Source organism: Leptopilina boulardi, unplaced genomic scaffold (genome assembly GCF_019393585.1).
Source record: "Leptopilina boulardi isolate dan_hultmark-lab unplaced genomic scaffold, ZJU_Lbou_2.1 LbouV2_248, whole genome shotgun sequence".
In the NCBI taxonomy this organism is placed as follows: Eukaryota; Metazoa; Arthropoda; class Insecta; order Hymenoptera; family Figitidae; genus Leptopilina; species Leptopilina boulardi.
Genome location: NW_026137805.1, coordinates 169,989 through 189,932, shown reverse-complemented (window position 1 = coordinate 189,932; position 19,944 = coordinate 169,989). Strand labels below are relative to the sequence as shown.

The following is a 19,944-nucleotide window of genomic DNA, read 5'->3' as shown; positions in this document are numbered from 1 at the left end:
GGGTTAAAGTAGGTTTAATGTGGGTTCAAATTAAGGTTAAAGTAGGTTCAATATGGATTAAAAATTGTCTCACCTGCGAACTACTTTCATCTATATTGAATCCTCTTTAACTCTACTTTAAACCTTCATTAAACCTATTTTAATCCTACCTTGGATCTATTTCCAACCTATATTGAACCTTCTTTAATTCTACTTTGAACCTACATTAAACCTACTTTAATCCTACAAGGATCTATTTTCAACGTATCTTGAACCTACTTTAACCCTACCTTTAATGTAGGATCAAAGTAGGATTAAAGGAGTTCAAAATAGGTTGAAAATAGATCCAAGGTAGAATTAATGAAAGTTCAATGTAGGATCAAAATAGGTTTAATGTAGGATCAAAGTAGGGTTAAAGTAGGTTTAATGTAGGTTCAAATTAGAGTTAAACTAGGTTCAATATGAATTAAAAATTGTCCCACCTACGAACTACTTTCATCTATATTGAATCCTCTTTAACCCTACCTTAAACCTTCATTAAACTTATTTTAATCCTACCTTGGATCTATTTTCAACCTATTTTGAACCTTTTTTAATTCTACTTTCAACCTATATTAAACCTACTTTAATCCTACCTTGTATCTGTTTTCAACCTAACTTAAACCTACTTTGACCCTACATTAAACATACTTCAACCTCATTTTGATTTATTTTTAACCTATATTAAACTTACTTTAATTCTACTTTTAACCTATATTAAACCTACTTTAATCCTACCTTAGATCTATTTTCAACCTAACTTGAACCTACTTTAACCCTACTTTCAATATAGGACTAAATTATAGGATTCAAGTAGGTTTAAAATAGGTTGAAAATAGATCCAAGGTAGGATTAATAAAATTTTAATATAGAATCAAAACTAGGGTTAAGTAGGTTAAATATAGGTTAAAAATAGTTTTAATATAAGATTGAAATGAGTAAAATGTAGGATCAAATTAAGTACAAAGTAGGGTTAAAGTAGGTTCAATGTAGGGTGAAAATAGATCCAAGGTAGAATTAATGAAAGTTCAATGTAGGATCAAAATAGGTTTAATGTAGGATCAAAGTTGGGTTAAAGTAGGTTTAATGTAGGTTCAAATTAGGGTTAAAGTAGGTTCAATATGGATTAAAAATTGTCCCACCTTCTAACTACTTTCATCTATATTGAATCCTCTTTAACCCTACTTTAAACCTACATTAAACTTATTTTAATCCTACCTTGGATCTATTTTCAACCTATTTTGAACCTTTTTTAATTCTACTTTCAACCTATATTAAACCTACTTTAATCCTACCTTGTATCTGTTTTCAACCTAACTTAAACCTACTTTGACCCTACATTAAACATACTTCAACCTCATTTTGATTTATTTTTAACCTATATTAAACTTACTTTAATTCTACTTTTAACCTATATTAAACCTACTTTAATCCTACCTTAGATCTATTTTCAACCTAACTTGAACCTACTTTAACCCTACTTTCAATATAGGACTAAATTATAGGATTCAAGTAGGTTTAAAATAGGTTGAAAATAGATCCAAGGTAGGATTAATAAAATTTTAATATAGAATCAAAACTAGGGTTAAGTAGGTTAAATATAGGTTAAAAATAGTTTTAATATAAGATTGAAATGAGTAAAATGTAGGATCAAATTAAGTACAAAGTAGGGTTAAAGTAGGTTCAATGTAGGATGAAAATAGATCCAAGGTAGAATTAATGAAAGTTCAATGTAGGATCAAAATAGGTTTAATGTAGGATCAAAGTTGGGTTAAAGTAGGTTTAATGTAGGTTCAAATTAGGGTTAAAGTAGGTTCAATATGGATTAAAAATTGTCCCACCTTCTAACTACTTTCATCTATATTGAATCCTCTTTAACCCTACTTTAAACCTACATTAAACTTATTTTAATCCTACCTTGGATCTATTTTCAACCTATATTGAACCTTTTTTAATTCTACTTTGAACCTATATTAAACCCACTTATAACCTACCTTGTATCTGTTATCAACCTATATTGAACCTACTTTGACCCTACATTAAACATACTCGAACCCCATTTTGATTTATTTTTAACCTATATTAAACTTACTTTAATTCTACTTTCAACCTATATTAAACCTACTTTAATCCTACCTTAGATCTTTTTTCAACCTAACTTGAACCTACTTTAACCCTACTTTCAATAAAGGATTAAACTAGGATTAAACTAGGTTAAATATAGATTAAAAATAGTTTTAATTTAAGATTGAAGTAAGTTAAATGTAGAATCAAATTAAGTACAAAGTAGGATTAAAGAAGATTCAATGTAGGATGAAAATAGATACAAAGTAGAATTGAAGTATAAGTTTAATGTAGGGTGAAAGTAGGTTTAATATGGATTAAAGTAGGTTCAATTAGGATTAAAGAAGGTTTAATAAAGGTTGAAAATAATTCAAATGTGTGATCAAACTAGGTTCAAAGTAGGATCAAATTACGTGCAAAGTAGGCTCAATATAAGTTGAAAATAAATCCTAGGTAGGATTGATAAAAGTTTAATGTAGGATAAAGTAGAGTTAAAGTAGGTTCAATATAGATTAAAAATAGTGTCACCTTGGATTTATTTTTAACCTACATTGAACCTACTTTAATTCTACTTTCAACCTACATTAAACATACTTTAATCAAACTTTGAATCTATTTTCAACCTTTCTTAAACCTACTTTAACCCTACCCTTAATGTAGGATGCAAGTAGGGTTAAAAAAAGATTAATGTATGTTCAAAGTAGGGTTAAAGTAGATTCAAAGTAAGGTTAATGTAGGTTCAAAGGATGAAAATAGGTTCAAAGTGGATTTGAAGTATAAATTTAATGTAGGGTTAAAGTAGGTTTAATATGGGTTAAAGTAGGTTTAATATGGATTAAAGTAGGTTCAATTAGGGTTAATAAAGGTTCAATATAGGTTGCAAATAATTCTACGGTGGGATCAAACTGGGTTCAAAGCAGAATCAAATTAGGTGCAAAGTAGGATCAATATAAGTCGAAAATAGATCCAAGGTGGGATTGAAGTAAGTTTAATGTAGAGTCTAACTAGGTTCTAGGTTTGGACAATTAAGGTTCAAGAAAAAATCAAAGCATGATCAATGTTTCGTAGATTTAAAATAGGTTCAAAGTAGGTTCAATATAGGTTCAATGCAGTTTGAATGTAGGTTCAATGTAGGTTCAATATAGGTTAAAAATAGATCCAAAGAAGAAGACCTGAACTAAAAATTTAAATTTATCACTTAATGTGCAATATTAAAATAAAAATCATTTTACCGTTTGTTGCTTGAAATAAAATTTAAATCAACTTTTATTTAAATTATAAAAATGATCATTTCTTGACTAAAAAGAAAAATGGCTTGAAAAGCTGATCGATACGCATCGCCTTGGAGTCATGAGAGGGAAAAAAAATCTCAGAGTTGCTCCTACACTGCTCTGCTTCTTAGATTGACAAGTGGCGATTAAAAATAACTTATTATCCTCAACTTTTCCCCTTGATTCGAGTAGAGCTTAACGAGTGACACCTATTTTTATACATATTCTTTTAAAAATTATTACTATTATTATTATTATTATTATTATTGTTATTATAAGAATAAATACTGTATAAAATTTACTATATTTTTAATAATAAAAATAAAAAAGAAAAATTTTCAAAAAAATGATTAAGTTAAAGTTCTTTATCAAAGTTTCATAATGAACAAAAAAAAAAAATTTTTTTCACCCAAATGCCTTTAGCGTTTTCGTGACTGCATCGATCAACTCAGCAATTATTTCAAGGGGCATTGTTTCCTTAAAGAGACTCTTGATTTTTTTTTCTTCACAGCTCTTTAAAAAAAAAAAAAAAAGGCAAAAAGGGAAATCATTTTATTCATCTATAAGTAGAGGGATAATAAAAAGCGAGTTTCTCAAAAGGCCTTTAAAAATTTCATTTATTTTATAATTTTTCCACTATAAACTCTTTTTAGCGCAACAATTAAAGAAAATATATTTGATTTTGTATAACAAAAAAAAATAATAATAATAATAATAATAATAATAAGGAAATTGCCATTATTTGAGAGTAATCACCCGTTACATTTTCAAATGTGATACTTGGTGTGGGGGGGGCAAATTAAGATAAGGGGTGGAGGGGGTGGTGGAGTTGCGTGGATTCGGCGAATTTCAAATGAAGAGAAGGGATTTTAAAAGTAGTGGGGTCAGGGGAAGGGAGGGTAGTTTGAAATAGGGATGAAAACATGTGTGTGTAAGAGAGAGAGAGAGAGAAAGGGTGGAAACGAATAGCAAGGTTGGCCTTGATCGAAACTCACAGCCGCACCAAAACGGAAGCTCCATCTCGTATCAGCGACCTTTAAGCTCTCTCTTTCTCTCTCTCTCTCTCTCTCTCTCTCTCTCTCTCTCTCTCTCTCACCGAATTAGCCAATCAATTATATCCTCATTCCGTTCCCTTTAATCATCGTACTGTCTCAATGAATTCGACTTTTGAGGGTTTTTTTTTCTTTTTTCTCTCTATTCTCTCTCTTTCTCTCTCTCTCTTTTTACAACTCGAATACTTTATGTGGAGGATTATTTTTTTTCACATATATTGGTCCTATTACTTCTCTTCTGGTCGAGGAGGTGAAGGTCGACCCCAATATTGTAAAACATCCTTAAAATTCAGCGATCGATGATTTTTTACAACACACACACACATGTACTTACACGTGTGAAACAATTTTTTTACGATTTTCTTTTTTTTTAATTTTCATTGGAAATTTAACCTAATAATTTTAAACAATTAGTTATAATTTATGTTTTTTTGGGGGGGGTATTATACAATTTTTTTTTAATTTTCGGAGAAGCAACATAACCTAAAAACTATCACAAATCCGCTTGTATTGGGAACTAAACTGCAATACGCCATCTGGTAGCGAAAATCAGATATCGCCTTGTCTTTAAGTGAAAAATAGAGACAGAGATGTTAACAAACCTTTTTTTATCTTTTTTTTTAATAGCAAAAGTAAATAATAAATTAAAAATAGGAATGTTTTTAACTGTTTTAAAAATCCTTTTTTTAACATTGAAAATTTATTTTTAAAAATAGGAATGTTTTTAACTGTTTTAAAAATCCTTTTTTTAACATTGAAAATTTATTTTAAAAAATTTAGCTTCTTTCTGAAATATTAGAATACTAAATTTAAATATGAGACGTAGATAAGAAAATATTTTTTTTTTTATTAACGTTCCAGTATAGATAGCAACGGCATAAAGTAAAAATAATAATACATGAAATACATAAATTAATATTGGCACTGCGGTCTAATTATATTTTTCTTTATTGTAATTTAATTACTTTTGTAACATTATTATTCAGGTACCTATGTACTCAAAGGGCACAGCCCGTTTACAATTTCTAAATAAATATTTCTTTTAAGATTTCAAATAAAAGAAAGAAATATTAATGAACCAGGAAAATAAAGAAAAGAATAGAAAATTAAATACTATTAATTTATTTCGCTAGTACTTATGTACACGTCATTTTTTTTTATATATATTTATATACACAGAGATAAAATACTTTTGCGTAGAAAAGAAATTTCGACTAGTTGCATTATGCAAAATTTTTTTTTTTCGCCCAAATTTAATAATTTATCCACTTTTGTTATTAGTATTCTAATTTTTTTTCTTTAAAATTTTCTGCAAAAATTACAATTTCTCAAAAATCGTCGTTTAATTTGAAAAATTTCTTATTAAATACAAATTCAATTTCAAGTGAAAGTACAAAAAATTGAATAAATAAAAATAGATTTATAAATAAATAGTTTCTTACTAATCAAGAAACAATAAAAATTTGCCAAAAACTTTTTCTCCGAAAAAAGTGGCAAAAGAAAAATTATCTAATAAACTAGGAATGTGAGAGGAAATTCGTTTCTTTTTTTTTCAAAAACAAATTTCCTTTATGTGCGATAAAAACCATATTTTCTTTTAACACACACACACACACATATACTTTTTTACTTTAAATTTAGCGATGAAATAAAAATTTTTGGAATGTATTAAAAGGTATCCCACAAGAAAAATAAATTACTCGAATTTTTGTTTAAATTTTTGCTTAAAAATAACAGGTACCAATGAAAGAAGCGCAAAAATACAGAGAATAATAAAACTTGTCCATGACCATGCATCACTTGACGATGTTAATTTATGTAATGTTTGTCCAGCTTGAATTGCAACAAATGATGGTGGTGCAACACCAAAAAATGTTCCAATTAAAAATGGTATAATTGGAACACCAATAACGGGACTCGCAAGATTTATAAACCAATTTGGTAATAATGGTGTCATTCTTAGGAATAACATATAATTTAAAAGATTATCATGATGTTTTGTCACCATCATTGACCATTCTCTTGCTTTATCAGGAAAATATTTGTAAAGTATTTTTCGCCCCAATAAAGATGAAAGTAGATAGCATAGAGTTGCTCCTAATGCGCTGCAACAGCATACAAGAAATAATGCAACTGGAAAGGGAAAGAGAAATCCTGATAAAATTGAAAGGAATATTGATCCTGGAATTGCAAATGTTTGTAGACTATTTTGAAAAAGAGATAAATAAAAAAAGAAGCTAAGGAAAATATGACATTGTTTTGCCTACACATAATTTTAATTAGTTTTAATATAAAAAAATGATTTTTAAAGAAACGAGCGATACGGTAAAAAGAGGTTGATTAAAAAAATTAAAATTACAAATATCGATTAAGTATAAACTTATTTTTGAATTTGGCGCGGTTCAAATAGTATAAATTTAAATTCTACACCGTTTAAACTGTACAACGTTAAATTCTACAATATTTAAACTATCAACAATTTATTTGAGAAATAAATTGAACTAAATTGGAATACAGCTCAGTCGAAATTACAATGTATTCTTTTTGTTTTTATGATTAATGCAATTTTTATTTTTGTTATTATGTAGATCTTATATTCTTCAATTATTTTTGTTATTTTCGTTTCACAGAAATGTATTGCCCTTCAATGGTCTTTTGACTGTGGGCTCGATATTTTGATTCAAATAAAAAAAAAAAAAAACATTTGTAACGAAAGCGATTTTGATGTATTTACATCATGCATTTATTTCTTTAAATGCCTTTTCGAAATTAGTGAAATTTTTATTTGTTTTTATATCTAAAGTCGTCAGCTTTTTGCTTTAAACTATTGCTTAATTTTTGTCGATTTATTATTTTCTCACTGTTCGGTTCGTGATTGTAATTTAAATTACTTTCAACAGGACAATCTTTGTTTTGGAAATTTTTTCAAATAATTGTAATATTAAAAAATTAAATATTAGTATTCAGAAAAAAGAAAACTACTTAATTTTTAAATTGTTAAATTATCATTTCAATGTTTTTTATAGTTTAAAATATTTTTTTTCTTTTAAGTGTTAAAAAGAAATAAATTTGAAAAAATTATTCTTTTTCAAATTTCAAAAGGATACAATATGTAAGTGATGAATACTCCAGCTAGGACCTGAATGTAATACAAATCCTTGTAACGTTCAAGAACACCTCCGAGATTTTTGGCATCTTCTATGTGGAAAGGCAGTTTTATATGTTTCTTTTCTTCCCTGAAAAAAAAATATTTTCCGTTTTAATATAAAAAGAAAATAAAATCTAAAAAAAAGGGAGATAAGTCTTACTCTTCTAAATCTGGAAAGCTCATGTACACGTAAAATAACGATGTTAACGAAACTAGAAAAATAAAGCCAACTGTTAAAATGGCTCTTCTTGTAGAAACTTCATTTTCTTCTTTTAATGGCACTGTAAATAATAAAAAATTAAAAACTAACTATTCTAAAAAGAAATATTTTAAATAATACAAATGTTCTCTTTCTTGAAACAAGTGATTTAAATTTCATCATTAAAAAAAAAAATAATTTGAAAATAGAACAAACGAATATCATTGGTTCACGTCATTCTCACGTGTTCAATCACCTGAGAAAAATTTTTCTTCATCACTAATCACACCAACCAATCAGAATTTAAGAAAAAAAAAAATTTTTAGGTTATGTTCTACATGAAACTTACGTAAAAATATCAAAATCATGAAATCTTTGCAACAACAATGTTATTAAAAATTCAACAATGAATAACAGGAAGATAGTAATTAAAATGATGTAAAAATTTCGTATTAAATTTTATAGACAAAGAGAATTTAAGAGAAAATTTTATAGGTTATAAAGTGACATTTGAAAATCAATTGATTTATCAATGAAATTCCTTTAATGTCAATGATTTTCTTTAATAATTATCATTAAATTAATTGAAATTAATTAAAAAATACTAATTTTCCCAAAAATTGGAAGAAGAAAATTCTTATTAACTGTCAAATGGAAAAAAAAATTTCAATAATTTTTGTATTGTATAGATGAAAGAAGAATAAAAATTTTTAATTACCTGAATTTTGTTGTACAGTTTTTACACTCATCTCGAAGGATAAAGAAAAAATAAACTATTTTTAGATAAAAAAAAAAAGTCCTCTGATTAATGTATATAAAAAGAGAGTTCAACATACAATCAGACAGCCACCGAGGTGTGACTGTGACTAAAAACCAACTAAAAATGCCAACGACCGTTCACCAGATGCAAATTGCGCTTGCGTCCTATAGAATCCTCTCATTGGTCAGAATTAGCGCGCGCTTATTTGAAATGTATGAATTATTAAAACAATTTTATTATATTATAATAAAATTGTTTCAATAATTCGATTCAAAAAAAGATAATTTATTAAAAATAAAAAATTAATTTGTAAAATATTACGAATATTTTTTATGCTGATTGTATAATAAGGAAAAAATTAGTTTAAAAAAAAAAAAAAAAAGAAAATAGATTAATTTCTTTTTTTTCGGACAAATTGTGTAAATTTGGACAAGAAATAATAAGTTGACATAATATTATGAAAGATGAGAAATAAAACGTAATTTTGCTTCAAATTATTGGAATGAAAGTGAATAAAAAAAGGTAAAAAAATTTTTTGTTCTACTATATAAAAATTTAGATTTGTATTTAGTTGTATATTTTGTGAATTTGTGACTAAAATTTCGTAACAACTCGATAATGTAAATACCTAACCTAAAAATTGCTAATTTTTTTTTAAAAATATATAAACAAATAATATAAATTTTTGAATTTTATTAAGATATTTTAAATTATAAAAATCAAATGACTATTAAAAATTTAGAATATTAACAATTTAGTATTTTTTTTTTTTAATCCTTTAGAATTTTTTTATTTAATCGAAAAACAAACAAATTTGTTTAGTAACTGTTATTCAACTCGTAGTAATATTCACTACACTCTTCTCTCAATGATATAGGTATCGAGATTTTTTTATTTAAATATTTAAATTTATTACTATTAAAAATACAAAAAAAAAATTTATTTTATAGATATCTAATATAAAATTTTAAAAAATATATATATATAGTTTTCAGATTTTTTGAAAGAAATTAATTTTTTTCTATCGAAATAAATATTTTACACAATGGTTACCAATATGTCGAGATTGAATGATGATTGTCTTCTACATATTTTTCAATATCTTCCAATTGTCGACAAAATCAAAATGGAAAGTGGTATATATTTAAATTAATATTAAAAATAATTCAATAAATATAATAATTATTATTATTATAATTAATAATTATAATAAAATATTAATAATATTTTAATAATATCTTAATAATTATTATAATTAATAATAATAATAATTATTATTATTATTATTATTATTATTATTATAATAATAACAGGCCTCGGATAGACTTTAAGGCACAAAAAAAGTCGTTTTAGTTGATTTATATTCCAAAAAAGTCGATTTTTTTTTTATTTTAACAAAATTTAATTGGTTAATAAATTTATAAAAATATTATCAAGAAAAAAAAAATTATAGTTTTTAGTTCTGATGTTTAAAAAATTTTCAGTCAATACTTAATTAAATTTTACAGATTTAAAAAAAAAAAACTTTTTTTAAATAATAATTTTGGAAAGAGTTTAAAGATGAAATTTTTAGAAACAATTGAATTTCATAAGATTTTTGTTAATTTTCAGAACAAATAATTAAATTTTACAGAACTAAAAATAATTTATCAAATATAATTTTAGATAAAATTTTTTAAAATTAATTGAATTTTCAAAGATTTAGAAATTTTCATTTTTCAAATTAATTGAATTTCAAGTGTTTTTTAATTCAAATTTTTTGATAATTTCTGTTATTCAATTTATTAGAAATTGCAGACAAAAATACAATAATTTGAAAATTTTTTAAATGAAAAATCGTTTCAAATAGTTGGAATTTTCGAAGAATATTTATAAAAATCATTAAAAAAAAATAATTGAATTTCAAGAGAATTATATAATTGAAATTATTAAATTTCAAAAAAAAATTTTAGATTTGTAAAATTTTAGAAAATAAATAAAATTTTAAAAGCTTTTAAAATTGAAATTTTTGAAAATAATTGAATTTCAACAAGATTGTGTTCAATAATTTTAGACAATAATTATAATAAGAGAAAGAATTTTTAGTTTTTATTTGAAAAATGCTTTTAGATAATTGAAAAATTTTCGAAGAATATTATAAAAATCATTAAAAAAAAATAATTAAAATTTTTGCAAATAATTAAATTTCAAGTGATTTTGAATTAAAAAATTTTTGGTAAATTTATTTGTTAATTTTTTTTTTTTGCAAAATTATAAACAAATTATAAACTTTCATAAAAATTTTAATTGAAAAATAATTTAAAATAATTAAATTTGTGAAGAATTTCATTAAAATTATTAAAAATAATTAATTTAGTGAAGAATTTTAGTTAAAAATTTATTAAATAATTGAAATAAAGAAGATTTGAAGAAGATCTACATTGTATACTAAGAAAAAAACGTATTAAAATTTTTTATTTAAATGTAAAAAAAAGACGAAAAAGTATAATTCGAGGCCTGTAGTAATAATAATAATAATAATAATAATAATAATAATAATAATAATAGCAATAATAATAAATAAATAAAATAATTTAATATTGAAAAAAAATTAATAAAATTAATACAAAAAAAAATATTTCTCACAGTTTCTCATCGATGGCGTGATTTAAGTTTAAAATCATGGTCAAAATTTCGAAAATTGAATCTCTCATGTATTACATGGGGTTTTCCTGTAAGTGATAAATTCACCTATGTTGATGATCAAATTTTAAAACACGTACTAATTCGTTGTGGTAAATTTTTAATTGAAATCGATATTTGTAAACCATTCAATGAAGATGGAACAATAAGTCGTAAAGACGAAACTAAAGTACACATAATTGGTGCAACAAATGATATTTTAAAAATTATTGCCACCTATTGTCCATTAATTGAGACAATTTTTATTTCCGATCCATGTATTAATTTAATTGGCATACGTATTTTAATTGAAAATTGTAAAAATATTTGCAAATTATGTCTTGTTTCACGTAAATGGATTTGGAATGAAGATGAATTAGGTGAAATTTTTGCCATAATGTTAAAATTAAAATATTTAAAATTTAGTTGCAATAATATCACTGGAAAATGTTTACAAAAATTGCCAATTAATTTAGAGGAATTACATCTTATGAAAATAATTCATTCGTCATCGAGTGATGTTTCAAATGTGAGTTAATTTTTTTTGGGGGGGAAATTTTTTTTTTTAATTTTTATTAGAAAAAAAAATTGAAATTAATAATTTTGTTTTTTTTAGGCAATTAATAGACTTTATAAATTGAAAGCATTGACAATTGATTCGTATCCAACGATAAATGTTGAATTATTGCGAGCTATTGGTAGTCGAAATGATAATTTACAAATGTTACGATTAAGTGGCTATGTGGGATTGGATTATATTAAAAAGGATGAAATCAAGGAAATTGCACGTTTTGAAAATTTGATAATTTTCGATTTTCAACACAATAGCTACATCACTGATAATGCACTCAAAACTCTTGCATTTTATTGTCGAAAAGTTCAATACATCAATATAAGCTGTACTGTTTTTAAATTTCTCTTTTATTTATTTTATTTTTGTAATTTAAATTTATAGAAAAAAAATTTATTTTATTTCAATATAAAAGAAATTTCTTTCTTTTAATTAATACAGAAAAAAAATTTATTTATTTCAATACAAAAGAAATTTCTTTCTTTCAAGAAAAAAAATTTATTTATTTAAATAAAAAAAAATTAAATTATTTCTCGCTATAAAAAGTAGATTTTTTTTTACATTTATTTCGTTCTTTCCATTTTTGTTATTATTTTCAATTATTGAATTGTGATTTTGTGACAGAAATTTGGAATTCAATTTTTTTTCTATTAATTTGCAGCATGTTTCGAAATTTCGGAAAAAGGAATCGCACATTTATCAACGAAACCACGACTCGAGCATTTAATTTCAAATGGCCTGCCAAAAGTAACTGGTGAAAATTTTGAAAAAATGCTACATTTAAAAACACTCGATTGTCAAAATTGTCATCGGCTGAGGGAGGAAAATTTATTTAATTTAATAAGAACATCAATGAATCTTGAAATTCTCGATATATCGTGGAATAAATTTAATGTCAATAGATTAATTAATATTGCAAATATTTCCACAATGGTAAGAAAACATGGAATTTTAAAATTATACGTTGGCAATACAAATTTTAATAATGATAATGATAATGATAATGATGATTTAATTCGTGAATTAAATCCATTTTGCAAAGTAATTAATTCTTCTTTATCTTTGAGTGATGGGGAAATTTATCGGAAAATTTGCGACTTATTATAGAGAGAAGGAATTAATTTCCCTTAATTCGAAAATGATAATGAATAAATGGAAAAAGAATTTCTTTAATTTATTTTTAATTAATTAAATATTATAATCTATAATTTTAATTAGAGAAAAAATACAAGGGAAAATTGTTAATTTTTGAAAAATATATTTTTGTAATTGAAATAAAATAATTTTCCAATAAATATAATTCGAAAATAGAAAAATATAGTAAATATTTTTTTATACATTTTTTATATATTTTTTTATAAACTATAATTTTAAAAAAGGAAATTCTTTTCCTATATGTGAAAAATGAAGAAAAACTTGAAAAAATATATTTAATTTGGAAAAAAAAACTGAAGAAGAAGAAGAATGAAAATTGGAATAAAATAATTGCAAAAAGAAGAAGAATAAATTATATCAGGCAAAAATGTATAGAGAATCGAGTTTTTGGATATGTAAATTTATCAGTAGAGATCTGATTTAACAGCCGAGTCAATGACTTGTGAGAAATAAATGAAATGCGGGTGGGAGTTAAATGCAAGAAAGAAAAATAAAATGTTTCAAGTTTGTATAATACTTGGATAAAGTCACGTAGTCACACACAAGTGTTAGGATTCGGAAATTCAAAATCTCACACACAATCTCATTGATAGACAACACGTAGACAAAAAAAAATTGATAACATTAACGGAGAATTTAAACAAAAAATCACTGAAAGAAAATTCGAAATTTTTTTTTTTTTTTTAATAACGACAATGAAAAAAATTGTGATTTTTGGTGCTACTGGAAATACCGGCCAATGTTCCTTAGATTATGCAGTACAAAAAGGTATTTTTGTATTTTTTTTTAAATTAATTTTCTTTAATTATACACAATAATTAATCGTGGAAAATTTTATTATATTTTCAATGTCAATACAAAAGCCACAAGTCATCATGTAATTTATTATTTTCTCTACTGTTCGCTCTGAAATTATTAAATATTGAAAAAAAATTTGAATCTTGATTTTAAATTTCAATAATTATTTATTATTATAAAGTTTAGAAAAAATTAAAAGTGTTTCCAATTTTACAGTGAAAAATGTAATTTAATATTTTAAATCTTCAATTTTTTTTAATTGTAAATTTATGTATACTTATGTATAAATAGCATTTATTATAAATAATTTATGTATGTAATTTATATAATTAATTTAATTAATTTATTTCTTTTTTATTATTTTTTTATTTTACTTATTTAATTAATTTTATAATTTATTTACAACAATCACAAAAGCTTCAGAATATTAAAAATTATTAGTTACACTTTTTTTTTTTTTTTGTTTTTTATTGTAAAATATTGTAAATAATAATTTTAATAATTTGTCCTAATGCATTATTATTTATGTTAATAAATTATTTTCTATATTTTAAATTCTCATTAATATTTATCTCATTAATATTCTTTATTAAAATTTTAATCTACACTGTTATCAACGTAAATTTAGATTTCTATAATAATTTTTGATTATTTTAGTAATAATACAAAAATTTTAAATGTAGATTTTTTCTTTTTTTTTACGATGGAAAAATTTGATTTTCTTTTATAAAAGAAAATTTTGTTTCTTTCGCAATTAGAAAAAATAACGATTTTTTGATTATGAATATATAAAAATATATTTTTTAATTCATAAATGGAAATATTAAATTGAAATAAATATTTAAAAACGAAATAAATTGGAAATAAATAAATAAAAATAGGAGGAAAAAAAATAATTAAAATTCGATTGTACTACAGGTTTGAAGGTAAAAGTTTTTGTGAGAAATGCATCGAGTGTACCTGAAAAATTCAAGGGAAAAATTGAAATATCTGTTGGTAATGTAACAAATTCCGAACAAGTTTCAAAAGCAATTGAAGGAACCGATGGAGTTGTCGTTGTTCTTGGCACTCGTAATGATTTACGTAAGTTTCCAAAATTTTCGAATTTATAACAAAATTTGAAGAAATTTTCTTTTCCAAAAATTATTATTATATTATTATTATTATATTTTTAATTATTTTTTTTTTAAATTACCATTAAATTTGAGAAAATATTTTTTTTTTCCTTCAAATTTTCAATTTTTTTTTTTTAGAACCCACAACAGTTTTGTCTCAGGGAATAAAAAATATTATCGACGGAATGAAAAAGCACAATGTTCAATTAATTTCCGTTTGCTTATCAGGTAAATTATATATACATAATTATTTTGTAAAATAGAATAATTAAAAACAATTTTAATTCTGAATTTCTAATTTTTCGATGGTTATTATTTTTTTTTTTCTGTTTCTAAAATTACAATAAATTTTTTTAAGCCTTTCTTTTTTACGATCCGGAAAAAGTTCCAACAATCTTTAAAGATTTAACGGAAGATCATCGACGAATGTATAATTTAATTAAGGAAAGTGGTTTAAAATGGATTTCCGTTTTTCCTCCACACATTGCAGGTAATAAAATAATAAATAAATAAAAAATAAAAATTAATATTTTCTACTAATCATTAGCAATAATATTAATTAATAAAAATAGTAATAATAATAATAATTGTTAAAATTTCAGAGGAACGTCATTCCAATGTCACTGTGAAATACGACGAATCTCCTGGTCGTACAATTTCAAAATATTATTTAGCCGAATTTCTTGTCGATTGCCTTGATAATCCGGAACATTATCAACGAGTCTGTGGCATAACATCAGTATAAAAAATTATTTTTTAATCATAAAAATTCGAATTTAAAAATAAAAATAGTTGTTCATAGAATAATTAATTAATAAAAAAATTACAATTTTTTGTTTCCAGAAAATATAAATTCATGTGATTTAAAAGAAAACATAATTTTATTTTGTACATTTTCGATGATATAACATTTTTTTTTTTATATCTATATATATATATTTACAGATAGAGGTAACAGGTTGTGATTTTTTTTTTTTTTTTGTCAATAAGAATAAATAAATAAAAATATTTGAATTATATCTATAAATATATATAAATTTTAAGACAATTTTTTACACATATAAGTGTAAGGCGATTCATATTGTCGTTTTTTTTCAATAAGATTTGGCAATGGTGGCGGAGGTGGTGCTCCAGAAAATGCATTATTTTGTTGTGTTTTCAATTCTTTACGTCTCTCATTTGTTTTTTCAATAATTATATTTTTAATTAAATTAATTTGCTTTTCTTTATCACTTTCATTTATTGAATTCATATAATCCATTAGTTTATAAAGATTTAATGGTTCACTTATTGAATAGCCATTTTTACGATAAAATCCCTCTTGATCGCGTGTTGTTAATAAAATTTGTTTTATTCCTCTTTTTGCCACATATTGTTCAACACCACGCAATAAAATTGAACCTAAACCCTGTGATCGATTATCCCGACTAATCATAACTATTGGAAAAATTAAAAAGAAAATTTATATTAATTACAAAATTTTGCAATAAAATTTACAATATTAATAAAAAAAAAAAAATTTCATTAAATTTTTAATATAGAAATTTTTTTCAGTTTTTCAAAAAATAGAATTTTTAATTGGAAAAAAATGAAAAAAATTTTATTGTATAAATATTTTATAGTGAAGAATAATTTCTTATTGTAATTTGTTAATTATATTTTAAATATTATTATTTTATTATTTTAAATTTTGTTTATTATTTTTTTTCGAGGGAAAAATATTATTACTCACAAGATTCAATGACACAACAATCGTCTATGCTGGGTATTAAAGAAATTTTACAATGTCCAATTACTTTATCATTGTCGAGTAAAACTAGAGATGTTGGAAATTTGTCACAGGACGAACTCAAACTGATGAGTCTGTGAAAAAATAAAATTTCGGTTAATATTTTTGTAAATTCATTATTTACAGTTGAAAAAAAAAATGATTTCAATATTTAGTTTTTTAGTTTATAAATTTTGGAAATATTTATTTTTTTAGTTTACAAATTTTTGGAAATATTTATTTTATTTGGAAAATATAGACGAAAAAATACTCATCGGATCAAATTGAAGGAGCAAAAAAAAAATAACGTTTTAGTCGATTTACATTTCAAAAAAATTTGTTTTCTTCATTTCAAAAAAATTTGTTTTCTTCATTTTAATTAAATTTAATTAGTTAATAAAAATATTTTAATTTAAATAACTATTGGATAATAAATTAATTTTATTAATTCCATAATAAGAATATCAAGAAAATTTATTTCAAATTTCAGAATCGAAAAAAGACAAATTTTTTAAAATTTTAAATAAATTTTCAGTTTTAATGGTGAAGAAAATTTTTTAGATAAATAATTAAGTCTTACAGATTTATGAATTAAATTTTTTCTAAATAATTGAATTGCAGAAGATTTTAAATTTGAAATAAATTTTTTTGCTAATTTAAACTGCTGTATTTTTTTTCAAATTTCTATCAATTCAATTTTAGAATTTTTATTTAAAACTTTTTTAAATAATTGAATTTTTAAAGAAAATAATTAATAATAATTGAATTTTTAAAGAAAATAATTAATAATAATTGAATTTTGAAAGTGTTATAATTTAAATTATTAGAAATAATAAAATTTCAACAGACTTTGTAAAAAAAATTGAGAAAATAATTAATTTTTACAGAATTGAAAATAATTTACCGTGCTTTTTCGCTTCGTCGCCACTCTGAATTTAAAAGTTTACAACACTGATTCATTAATTCAGGCCTATGATGAAGTGGAATGATGTTGTACGGCGTGTCTTTCATAATTTCTCTAAAAATTTTTTATTAAATAAATAAAAAAGGAATAAAAAAATTAAATTTAATATTAATAAACGTAAAAGAAAATTAAAAAAAAAATAAATAAAAAAAATAAACGAAATAAAAGAAATAAAAAAAATAAAGAAAATAAATAACTAAATATTAATAAATAGTAAAAATATTTATAAAATCACAATTTTTAATATTAAAATTATTATATAAAAATTATTAAATTAAAAACACTTACAGAGCACTTCGAGAGCTATAAATAGCCCGATAATAAATTTCTAAAATCACCATTTTTCTATTTTTTTTCAAGTCTTTTTTAAAAAAAAAAATGAAATACAAAAAAAATTTTGATAATTCACGTAAAACGAAAAAAAAATCGATTGATCTCGGTTCGATGTCAGGCCATGACAATGGATTTTAAAATGACACTTGGCTCTGTCACAAGGTGTAAAATAATTCTATTTAAACTTGCAATCGCATCCCAAAGATTTAATTCATTGCGGTTTTTTGTCTCGCATTCATTCTCTGAGTCATGAAGACTCACTTTCATTATGTTTTTCTTTTCTTTTTTTTTCTGCTTCTATTTTTGTTTCTATTCATTAATTCTTACGCGTACAAATAAAGCAAAAAAAAAAGCATTTCAATGTGACGTTGCTCAAAAAAAAAAAAAATAGAAAAAAAATTCTATTTTTTTTCTGGCTAATATAAAAAAAAAAAAATTTATAACGCGAGAAAACATTGTAACAAGTGCAATTGGCATCGAATTTGAATATTATAAATAATTCTTCAATAAAACATTTTTTTTTTCCAAAAAGTAAAATTAATTATAGAAATAAATGATTTAATAATTTCAATTTAATAAAATAAATTACTAGATAAAAAATAATATTTAGAAATTGGAACTATTTTTTCCTAAATGTAATATTAATAATAATTGTCCCGTTAATAAATAAATAAATTATATTATTTTTAATTTTCTCTTAATAAAATATAATTATAATTATTTTATTAATTATTAAGTTATAATTATGAATTAAAAAATCAAAAAAAAAAATTGCAAATTAAAGAAAAAATTTACATAATAAAAACAAAAATTAATTTCTCAATTTGAGGCTCGTACACGCCCTTAAAAATTTAATTTTTGCTTTTTAGTATGACTGAACGGCAAGAGAGCAAAAAAATTTTTATTTTTAGCCTTACGTCTGCGGTTCAAAAAAAAAAAAAAAATAAAATAAAATAAAATAACTTTTTGCCAACAGACGAAGACGAGCTTCTAATAGCTTCCCCTTTAAAATTGTTGACCGACTCTATTCTTTCAAGGTTTTCAGGGTCACTTCCGTAAATCAAAGCCAATCCTGACATCGCGAACATTATTAACACAACAATAATTCATTACCGGAAGTAATTATTATTAATTTCCTATTTTTTTATATTTCAATGCGAAAATATTGCAAAAAAAAAAAAAATTTACTCCAAATAATTAATTATTATCTCTGTAGAAATTAGGAAAAATTTCGGAAAAATTAAATTTCGAGAAATAATTATATATTTAATAAAAAATCAAAAAACACTTTTTATATTCTAATATGAAAATTAATTATTTAAATTTCAATTATTAATACAGTAATTAATAATAATTTTAATTATTTTAAAATTGACAGAAATGGTAAACAATTGTTTACATAAAGATAACCTAAAAATACCAATATTTCGAAAAGTAGGTCACACAAAATTTTCCGTTTTGTAATTAAAAACCATAACTTAAATTAAAATTGAAAATTAATAATTAGAGCTCATGAAAAAAAATTTTAATTATTTAAAACTCAATTTTTACCTGGAAATTCCGTAATTGCCGATAGACATCAGTTGCAAGTTAAATTGTTTTTATTTTGTTTTTTCTACTTTTTTTTTTCAAAAAATAGAAATATTCGTTTTCTTTTCCAATTTATAAAATTTTCCTACTACTACTTTTGTCACTTAAATATTAGAAATAACGCTTTTATATAACAGCGAAACATTTCACAATTATCCAAAAATACTTGTGAACATTTTTTGTTTTTTGTAAAAATACACAAATTATGGGAAATATGTGAGATTTTTGTCAGTGTGTTAAATTTCAGGAGCGTATGTACAATTAAATATTTACTATAGAGTAAATTAACACAAATATTAAATAGAAAAAAAATAGAAACAATTTATTATTATCCAATTAGTGGGAAATATTCTACAAATAAATGTATTTTTACTAATTGTAATTAGAAAAAAATCCAAATTTCAAAAAAAATATTTAAAAAAATCATTTTTGGTTACGCTACTGAAATAGTTTCAAAAATTCAACACGCAGTGGCGC

General features: G+C 22.9%; 4 protein-coding genes across 6 annotated transcripts; 2 read left to right on the top strand and 2 right to left on the bottom strand.

The window, feature by feature from the left end:
• Positions 1 to 5,511: 5,511 nt before the first annotated feature.
• Positions 5,512 to 8,638, bottom strand: LOC127280545 (transmembrane protein 41B). Its single transcript, XM_051303597.1, has 4 exons — positions 8,471 to 8,638; positions 7,714 to 7,834; positions 7,513 to 7,641; positions 5,512 to 6,609 (listed from the first exon to the last, which is right to left on the bottom strand). Exons 1-4 carry the CDS (start codon positions 8,499 to 8,501, stop codon positions 6,102 to 6,104), a joined length of 789 nt encoding a protein of 262 aa, XP_051159554.1. The 5' UTR covers positions 8,502 to 8,638; the 3' UTR covers positions 5,512 to 6,101.
• Positions 8,639 to 8,935: 297 nt separating this feature from the next.
• Positions 8,936 to 13,589, top strand: LOC127280475 (uncharacterized). Of its 3 annotated transcripts, XM_051303485.1 has the most exons (6): positions 8,943 to 9,034; positions 9,508 to 9,648; positions 11,140 to 11,702; positions 11,790 to 12,072; positions 12,406 to 12,677; positions 13,155 to 13,589. In XM_051303485.1, exons 2-6 carry the CDS (start codon positions 9,558 to 9,560, stop codon positions 13,176 to 13,178), a joined length of 1,233 nt encoding a protein of 410 aa, XP_051159442.1. In that variant the 5' UTR covers positions 8,943 to 9,034; positions 9,508 to 9,557; the 3' UTR covers positions 13,179 to 13,589. The 3 variants fall into 3 exon arrangements, with proteins under 3 accessions (XP_051159441.1, XP_051159442.1, XP_051159440.1); XM_051303484.1 differs by lacking the exon at positions 13,155 to 13,589 and having other exon boundaries at positions 8,936 to 9,034; positions 9,501 to 9,648; positions 12,406 to 12,917; XM_051303483.1 differs by lacking the exon at positions 13,155 to 13,589 and having other exon boundaries at positions 12,406 to 12,917.
• Positions 13,426 to 15,688, top strand: LOC127280477 (flavin reductase (NADPH)). Its single transcript, XM_051303487.1, has 5 exons — positions 13,426 to 13,667; positions 14,616 to 14,780; positions 14,951 to 15,040; positions 15,171 to 15,302; positions 15,415 to 15,688. Exons 1-5 carry the CDS (start codon positions 13,595 to 13,597, stop codon positions 15,555 to 15,557), a joined length of 603 nt encoding a protein of 200 aa, XP_051159444.1. The 5' UTR covers positions 13,426 to 13,594; the 3' UTR covers positions 15,558 to 15,688.
• LOC127280476 (N-alpha-acetyltransferase 80) lies at positions 15,675 to 19,680 on the bottom strand. The gene is made up of 4 exons (XM_051303486.1): positions 19,429 to 19,680; positions 17,485 to 17,598; positions 16,545 to 16,675; positions 15,675 to 16,249 (listed from the first exon to the last, which is right to left on the bottom strand). The coding sequence occupies exons 1-4, from the start codon at positions 19,455 to 19,457 to the stop codon at positions 15,852 to 15,854; spliced, it is 672 nt and encodes a 223-aa protein (XP_051159443.1). The 5' UTR covers positions 19,458 to 19,680; the 3' UTR covers positions 15,675 to 15,851.
• Between the last annotated feature and the right edge of the window lie 264 nt (positions 19,681 to 19,944).

What these genes read in the sequence shown, in the direction of transcription:
- LOC127280477 (XM_051303487.1), top strand. Translation starts at nt 13,595, where the DNA reads ATGAAAAAAATTGTGATTTTTGGTGCTACTGGAAATACCGGCCAATGT. An exon ending in AGATTATGCAGTACAAAAAG is followed by an intron (nt 13,668 to 14,615) that starts GTATTTTTGTAT and finishes ATTGTACTACAG; the next exon opens with GTTTGAAGGTAAAAGTTTTT. An exon ending in TTTTCCTCCACACATTGCAG is followed by an intron (nt 15,303 to 15,414) that starts GTAATAAAATAA and finishes TTAAAATTTCAG; the next exon opens with AGGAACGTCATTCCAATGTC.
- LOC127280475 (XM_051303484.1), top strand. Translation starts at nt 9,558, where the DNA reads ATGGTTACCAATATGTCGAGATTGAATGATGATTGTCTTCTACATATT. An exon ending in CAAAATCAAAATGGAAAGTG is followed by an intron (nt 9,649 to 11,139) that starts GTATATATTTAA and finishes TATTTCTCACAG; the next exon opens with TTTCTCATCGATGGCGTGAT. An exon ending in CATCGAGTGATGTTTCAAAT is followed by an intron (nt 11,703 to 11,789) that starts GTGAGTTAATTT and finishes TGTTTTTTTTAG; the next exon opens with GCAATTAATAGACTTTATAA.
- LOC127280545 (XM_051303597.1), bottom strand. Translation starts at nt 8,501, where the DNA reads ATGAGTGTAAAAACTGTACAACAAAATTCAG. An exon ending in AACTGTACAACAAAATTCAG is followed by an intron (nt 7,835 to 8,470) that starts GTAATTAAAAAT and finishes TATTATTTACAG; the next exon opens with TGCCATTAAAAGAAGAAAAT. An exon ending in AGCTTTCCAGATTTAGAAGA is followed by an intron (nt 7,642 to 7,713) that starts GTAAGACTTATC and finishes TTTTTTTTTCAG; the next exon opens with GGAAGAAAAGAAACATATAA.
- LOC127280476 (XM_051303486.1), bottom strand. Translation starts at nt 19,457, where the DNA reads ATGTCTATCGGCAATTACGGAATTTCCAG. An exon ending in CGACGAAGCGAAAAAGCACG is followed by an intron (nt 16,676 to 17,484) that starts GTAAATTATTTT and finishes ATTTTTTCACAG; the next exon opens with ACTCATCAGTTTGAGTTCGT. An exon ending in TTGTTGTGTCATTGAATCTT is followed by an intron (nt 16,250 to 16,544) that starts GTGAGTAATAAT and finishes TTTTTCCAATAG; the next exon opens with TTATGATTAGTCGGGATAAT.